The sequence below is a fragment of the Triticum aestivum genome, chromosome 3B, assembly GCF_018294505.1.
Source record: "Triticum aestivum cultivar Chinese Spring chromosome 3B, IWGSC CS RefSeq v2.1, whole genome shotgun sequence".
NCBI lineage: Eukaryota > Viridiplantae > Streptophyta > Magnoliopsida > Poales > Poaceae > Triticum > Triticum aestivum.
This window is the reverse complement of record NC_057801.1, coordinates 21,571,370-21,579,493: the sequence shown is the minus strand read 5'-3', so window position 1 is coordinate 21,579,493 and position 8,124 is coordinate 21,571,370. Positions and strand designations below refer to the sequence as shown.

The window sequence follows — 8,124 nt, the reverse complement described above, 5'->3', positions numbered from 1 at the left end:
GGGCCCGTCGTTTTTGCATTTTCCTAAAGGGGCCCGGTGGGTATTACGCGTGCGGCCGGGCATGGGCCCAAAAACCAGGCCCTATGGCCGGGCCGGGCTGGGCCTGGGTTTTTTGCGTCTGGCTTGGCTAGGCCCACCCCGAGGTATAGCCAGGGTATAAGGGAGCCCATTCTAGGCGCCGGGCTCTCGTCTTTCGGCCGCTATCACTTGGGCAAAGCCCAGAAGCCCACATGGAAGAAGGCCCAGTTAACTACATGCGAGCATCGTTTTGTTCTTTTCTTCGTCCCGGCCTTCGATTATAATCACAAAAAAAGAGGCCATGGAAATCCCCCACGCCGCGCACCACCACCAACTCTCGCCCGCGGCGCCGCTCCGCCACCAATGGCCGCCGCCGCCGCCGCGGCGGCCACGAGGAAGGACGGCGCCGACGCCCGCCCGCACCCGCATCGCCTCCGGTCGCCCACCAGGGTCGCCGCGGACTTCGCCATGGGCGGCGCGGCGGCGGTGGTGGCCAAGACGGGGGCGGCGCCGGTGGAGCGCGTCAAGCTGCTGCTGCAGAACCAGGCCGAGATGCTGCGCCGGGGCGCCCTCATGCGGCCCTACCGCGGGATCGCCGACGCCTTCGCCCGCGTCCTCCGCGAGGAGGGCGCCGCCGCGCTCTGGCGTGGGAACCAGGCGAACGTCATCCGGTACTTCCCCACCCAGGTCAGCCCCCCCTCCCCCCCTTCATCCCCCCCTTGATCCATCCACATTCTCGACTGACGAATCCACCCTTCTGATTAACGGACTCTCTGAATCATGATACGTGCCATGCCTGCATTCAGGCAGGCTCCAGCAGCAGAATTAACAAGCAATGCAATCCTACTTGTGCATCGAACAATCTAGTTTTAGTCATTGATTTAGTGTAGAAATGTGCTGATGCAGTGGATCGGGTGAGGCGTATTTGTTTAGTAATTCGCTGCACCCACACGTATTTTGTGTGGCCCTCAAACTTGCTCACGGCTCTGAGGTAGTGAGGTGTTGTCTGACTGGCTGGTAGCTCTCAACTTTTTCTCACCACAGAATCTGTAGTGTCTTTCGCTTTCATAAGGCCAGTTATAATTTTATATCTGGCACAGGGAAAGCAGGAATGGCTCAGAATCTGATGGGTCATGTGTGAAGAGCACTGCCAGATTTATCACGAAAAAACAGAGGCGTCGTCGTGTCTTCAAAATGATACAAAATCATTCCACCCCTCGCAATATGAATAATCAAGGCTCCACACTCACACCACAAAGGCACGCACTGGTGTCATAATGGTTATGCAGCTGAATCGTACTTGGTGGAATACTGTTATCTCTTTTCTGTATAACCAATCGCCAAATATCTATAGCATATTCCTGGTAATGGAAGATAACAGGTGTCTATCACAGAACAAACTTATGCTTCCACTGTTACAATTATTTTCTGCAGGTTTTGTGAAATAGCTAAGAGTGAGAACTCTGTTCCCTTTCATGCTGAACCATCAAACATGACCCTGAGCACCATGTTTATACCCTCGGCACGTGTACCAACCAGGGATTCTGATGGATGCTGTACATAATTGCATTAGAAAAATAGCTAGTGTGCGGATAGTTTACTATTGCAGAAAGAACTTATGCTCCTGCTGTCACAATTATTTCTGCAGGTTTTGTTTAATAGCTAAGAGTGAGAACCACATCCCGTTTCATGTTGAACTATCAAACATGACTCAGAGTACATGTATACACCCTTAACTTGTTGATGTGAGGAAACACTCTGCTGTCATGGAAAACTTTCCTGTTAAAAAATGGAATGAAACCTCACTTGTGCACCTTCTGTGCAGGCCTGCAACTTTGCATTCAAAGGCTACTTCAAGAGCTTCTTCGGCTATGACAAGGAGAAAGACGGGAAATGGAAATGGCTAGCTGGAAATGTAGCATGTGGCAGTGCTGCAGGAGCCACAACATCATCCCTGCTATACCATCTGGATTATGCACGGACGCGGCTAGCCACTGACGCGATTGAATCCCGAGCTAACAAACGTCAGTTCAGGGGGTTGCTAGATGTCTACAAGAAGACACTTTCAACTGATGGCATTCGTGGATTGTACCGAGGCTTCAGTGTGTCTATTGTGGGTATCACTCTATATCGGGGTCTTTATTTTGGCATCTACGACACCATGAAACCTATTGTACTAGTAGGGCCACTGGAGGTACCGTCATTCCTGTGTAATCTGCATCTCACAGATGAGGTTCCAGAAGACCAGTTTGACACAATTATTATTGGATGCTTTTGCAGGGAAATTTCCTGGCCAGTTTTGCCTTGGGATGGACAATAACTACATTCTCCGGGGCCTGCGCCTACCCATTTGATACACTCCGACGAAGAATGATGTTAACTTCAGGGCAGCCATTCAAATACAGGAGTGCCTTCCATGCCGTAAAACAGATAGTTTCCACCGAAGGGTTCTTCACTCTATTCAGAGGGGTCGGTGCAAATATCCTCTCGGGAATGGCAGGAGCTGGAGTTCTTGCTGGGTATGACCAGCTCCAACGGTTTGCAGGCCAGCATGATTACAAAATTGAGAACAAGATGAAAGGGGCATTGAAATGATGTGCATATGATGGATCTGCATGTGCCTGGGAAGATCCTTGGGTTTTCAGGTTGCGCGCTGGCCAGATGGGATGTGTTGTGTGAGCTACAATTACCGAGCTCACAGAGCAGAACTTGAAATGCCTGCAAGAGTTAATAGGAATGAATTGATCAGCACAGCAACATTTCCTGGAGGTGAATTTTCCCAGGACAAGAGATGGCATCAGGGTGCAATAGATGATTCGTTTCTATACAAAGTTTTGAATACCATAACGACTAGATCTTATTCTTGAAGTGTAAATTAATATGGTTTCGAAAGCTGATGTCCCCATGTACACTATTAATGTAAACTGTAAATAGTACTGTAAAGAATAAAGAGTTTAGGGCCTCTTTGGTTCAAAGGAATTTCGTACCTTGTATTAGGTTTGATCCATTTATCCATACTTGGAACATTAGTTTGCTGTCACACCTTTGCTGCATTTTCTGTAATAACTAAGACTGACATAAGCCATTGTTGTCGTTGTTGTGGTTTTTTAGGGTACATTGTGGTATTTTTTGATTGATCAGGCGTCAAGACTCTCCTCGCCCGGCCTTGTTGATCGCTTAGAAGGCCCAACTAATGATGATTTGTAGGCTTCCGCTGAGACTGGAATAAATCTGAGGTGAGCTTCATTTTGCATTGTCCTTTGTTTTGGCCTTTGATCATACCACAAACTAGATCATGGAATTATCATTTTCAGTGTAAAACTCTCTATGTGGCTTGCTTGTTTTGAACAAGTATCTAGCGCCATTCTGAACAAGGCTTTTCACCACATATTAGTAGGTTACAAGTCGTTCTGAACTTTCAGTTCAGCTGGTGTAGCATTTCACTTCTGCACCACTGATTCTTCAGGATCTATCACAATTCTCAACTGGAACAAGTGGCAGGTTATCTGGTGTGAATTGCAATTTACTCTAGAAAATTAAGTTTGATTGGAATTTAGTGTTTTTAACCTCCACTGACAATGACTTTACTTTGATAAATTAGACTGTAATTTTGTCAAATTGTTTCCCCTGCATATATCCAAAGAACTAGGCAGTTTAAGCTTCTTAAAGAATTGCAAACATGCATGCAACACACACTTTAACTTGACAATCGTAATCAGTACTTATAGTGATAATACATCGAGTAGTTCTTGATTCACAACTGTAAGAAGTAAAACATAAAATAAACTCCACAAGTTTGGCTATAATATGAAAGAAAAGAACACTAGAGAGAAATAATAGCTTCACGCTTCCTCCGCAAGGTTGTTTTAGGCTGCTGTTGAGCACAATACGGGACATGGTAACTGAACTCGGTATAAGGAGGTATCTGTGATTCCCATGTCACTAATACAAAGTCACCCTTAGGACGAAGGGAGGAATTCTCAATGATCTCTCCAATCCTTATCTTAGGTAGTTTCCTGGCTTCAGTTCGAGGAGGCATAAGGTGTAGTGGAGCAGCAGGAGAGGGAAGAAAGTTGGTGAAGTCTACTGCACATCGTTTTTTGAAACGGTCTGATGGATGCTCACCAAACATTGACAAGTTGTTCTTTGTCACATTCTTGTATCTCTTCAACATGGAGAGCCAGAACTGAAGGCTTAGATTTGTCCTCAACCCATTGGTAAGTGAATATGCTGCCACAAATGACCCGTCCAACAATTTGATGAACTCTCCTGCTAACAGTGTCAGCTTTGGGTGGTCCTCACTGTGGGCACTTCCAAATGCTAGTGCCTTAAAGAGGTAGCTGTACTCCTCATCTGGTAATCTACTTAGGTGAATTGGCTTCACAGTACCATATCTAGTCAAACTTTCCATCCTACTAATGATTATAACCTTACTTTCTGTGCTTATGGATGTCACTGCCCGGTAAAATGATTTCCAGTCCTCATCATTGACCTCTGAAACAAATTTAACAACGACCAATGCCCTCCCTGTGCACCTTTCTGTTTCTACCATATGGAAGTTGTCTCCATTGAAGTGCAAAATTGAAGAGAAGTAACTACGGACCTTTTCATCATTGCATACATGTGCTACCAGAGTTTTCTTCCCGACTAGATAGCCACCGATGATTGGAAGTACAGATGGAGAAGCACGAGGGTTGCGCTGCAACAAGAAGTTGATAACTTGTTGCTTCTCAGTCCAACGACCGAACATACAGTTGTTGACATAAAGATATGTGTCATAGGGTCTGCGAAACATGGGTTCACACCCACCCAAAAGTATGACAAACTCTGTGATATTAGAAACAACGGTCTCTAAATTTAACAAGGCATCTTGAAGGTCACAGTTGTTATCAACTTGGTGATTCGATACACCAGCATTTGCACGGAAGCGCTTCAAGGGAGTGGCAAGATATGAGGAAAATGAGCCAGAACTCATTACTTCCTTAGTGCCCTCTCTGATTAGTTGGTTGCATTTGAAGGTGTCTAGTGCATGATAACCATGGTACATAGCCGTAGCTAGCATCTTCAGTTGCAGAAGCATACCGGAGTTGGTGATGTACCTCCCATCCGCCTCCTCGACAACCATCTGAGCTCTTAGCAGGAGTCGCTGCAACCTCTCGGCATGCTTCTCCTCCGAGCATGGTGCTTCTGAATACCTCCCGATCAAAAAGGAGAAGAATCTGCTAACAAGGTCACCTGCAGCCGCAGACAGAACAACTTCCATTCTGAGAACTTTTGGTTGAGTGACTACTGAACTGAAGGGGAATGCTGATGTTGAACTAGAAAATTGTTTTGGTTTTCACCTTGTAGAGATCAGGTTTCGAGGTGTATATAAGGTGTGGTTGAGATAGATGCATGCATGGCATTGCCGCGTACCGTGAAAGACCAGCTGGTGCCTTTCCGCTGGCCAATCTAAATTTGACGCGGGATCAATGGTTAGCATAAGGTGGAGGTAGTGCACACCAGAAATCCATGGTGGGATCTTAGGAGGTCTAAATCGTTGTGGAGCTGTAAGCACATTGTGTGTTTTAGCTGCAAGTCTACAGTCTACAGTCTACATAGTACAACGTGTTGCTTTTTTGCAGATTCTCCCATCTTCGGTTGACTGAAGGTCTTCGGTTGCATGACTTTCTTTTGCAGAAGTGCTCTAGCTGCTGTGACCTGATGGTTGTCCGTACAGGCAGTGGCCAAGTGGAGCTAGCAGGATGCCACTATGAGGCAAAGTGGCAAACAGAATAGACTAGGTGAGTTGCTGAACCCAAAAAACATGGGTGGGTGGCCTGGGCTTCAAAGACCTTGAAGATAGATTCAACATCATGATGGTAGCACCTGAAACATGGGTGGGTTGCTTATAGAATCGCTGTGCTGCCCTCAAATTCTCATGGACAGATACTGTTGGAATTCTGGTGTTCAGCAAGCTGAAGCAAAGTAAGGAATTTCATTGCCTGAAGAAGCATCCTGCATGGAATCTGGTAGATGCATGACCACCGACAGGTACTCCAAATCACAAACTTTCTCTTGAATTTTTTTATCACTACTTGAAATCACTCTACATGGCTTGCTTGTAGAACAAGCATGAACCATCCCTTGAAGTACCTGAAATTAATTAATTAGACACATATAGATCTCTACCACATACTAGTTGGTAAAAAGTTGCTCTGAATTTTTAGCTGGGGTGTAGCAGCATTCCACTGCTGCACAGACAATTCTTTAGACTCGGTCTCAACTAGCATGCATTAGTTGTAGCACTACTTTATTTTTGTACATCAATGACCTAACAAGAGTAGAGGGGCCTTGACTGAAAGTGATTCAAAGCACTGATCATCTAGCATGAATCACGGGATTCAAAGCACTGACGAAGCGTACTTTGTCTCATACGGATGGGTGTCAGCTGGATCTCGTTCGCACGCATGTCACGCATTATCTTCGTGATACTGACAGTGATGCTCTCGGTGCTGGGCGCAACATATAGGGAACCGCCGTCCTCTGTCGGTGGCCACCCGTCGGAGAGGGTGGTGCTGCTGACCTGGAAACGCGAATATTGCTGCCAATCCATGTCGACGTTGCTCGAGCCAAGTTGGCACCTGAACTTGCACCCCTTCTCCGTGGTGGCGGCCGCATCAGGATCTACGCACAACACTGAGGCGGCGCTGCCGTAAGGTGGCGGCACCGGAGTGAACTTCACCAGGAAAAAGGGACTCCTGTCTCGCCTGTGGAGAACATGCACTCCTGCTTTCACCTCCAGTGTGAGCTTATCATTGTACTCGAACTCAGTGGATGGCCACATATGACCGCTGGTAAGATGAGCCAGGAGTGCGACGGTGGAGCCGGCGAAGTTGCAGCCAGGTTCCGGACAGAAGCATGGCGCATGGGGGCATGACTTGCCATGGTCCTCCACCTCGTGATAGTGCGTCTTCACGGTGCACCCGTACGCGGCGTTGGCGCAGGGGATGTGGAGGGACTCCAGGATTTTTTCAAGTGCGTAGCATCGGTTGTACCCGCCGGGGAGGGAGCACGTGTTGCAGTTCTCCTTGTTCATGAGTCTGCCATGGCAGGGCGAGCAGATCGCATGCCCAACGACGCACTGCGTGTCAACAAGAAAACACATCATGATGTATTCTGAAGTCCTGTTTGAAAATGATGAGCATGTGAAAACAACAGTGGGAAACCATGCAAAACTTGGTTGACCAATTTGTTCTTGGAAATGTTGTGTGCAGGTGACAGAACTCACTACATAATCTTTGAACAAGGATACAATTCGCTCGCCACAGGTATCCCCAAGTCAAGGAGGCTCTCAATTTGTATTGTCATTTTTGGAGTTGAGGAGATGTTTTACTACAAGACTGTACAGAGGAAAAAAATGGTGATGTACGGTGTTTGTTGTAGGATGGTGAGTGATCTGATTTAGTAGGGTCCTGGAGGCAACAATGCACATGTTTTGCAGAGTTAATGTGGTTGTTTAGGCAGAAATACAATACAAGAATGGATCTGGAAACTGGAAAGAATTATCCACACCCTGCAGCCGAAAAGTACTATCGGTTTACACGGCAATAAGGTTGTCACTCACAGGTTGCTTCTAGCCCTGCACAAATTTCTTCAGATAGTTAGGATTCCCACTAAAGATTAAAAATCCTTGCTGGTGCCTACTTAGACAAAACGAAATGAGGGGATATAATGGTGAGAAATATGTTTTGTTTTGTTTGTCCCTTGGGTGTAGACACTGATCCCCTCTTCTTTACTCTGCCCCATGGCAAGCAGATATGTATGTATGTAGTTGATACAGTATGCATTTGATTTTAGCTGTACTCTGGTTGATACAGATCCAACTGCGATTTCTATTTTCTATTTATGATAGAGCAAGGTATGTGATTTAGCTAGCCGTTCCTTTTTTGGTTATACAGGGGCAGGGCAGAGGAGGCCAGTACTAGGCTATACGATCTAGCTAGCCGTTCCTTTTTTGGTTTTTGAAATCCGCGCTGATGCTCCCGTTTTTTTTCATTTCGGTTTTGGTTTTCCTCAACTTTTTGGTCGTATATTTTTATGTGGGTTGCTCGAAGAAGGTGATGA

The 8,124-nt window shown here is 46.4% G+C and overlaps 1 protein-coding gene across 4 annotated transcripts; it reads left to right on the top strand.

Moving 5' to 3' along the window:
* The first annotated feature begins 300 nt into the window (after positions 1–300).
* LOC123068311 (ADP,ATP carrier protein ER-ANT1) lies at positions 301–7,923 on the top strand. Of its 4 annotated transcripts, XR_006431688.1 has the most exons (7): positions 301–705; positions 1,844–2,212; positions 2,299–2,787; positions 3,130–3,254; positions 5,698–5,801; positions 5,947–6,051; positions 7,275–7,923. XR_006431688.1 is itself a non-coding variant. In XM_044490877.1 (3 exons), exons 1-3 carry the CDS (start codon positions 382–384, stop codon positions 2,611–2,613), a joined length of 1,008 nt encoding a protein of 335 aa, XP_044346812.1. In that variant the 5' UTR covers positions 301–381; the 3' UTR covers positions 2,614–3,047. The 4 variants fall into 4 exon arrangements, 1 of the variants encoding a protein (XP_044346812.1); XR_006431687.1 differs by having other exon boundaries at positions 5,698–6,051; XR_006431689.1 differs by lacking the exons at positions 5,698–5,801; positions 5,947–6,051.
* Positions 7,924–8,124: the final 201 nt, after the last annotated feature.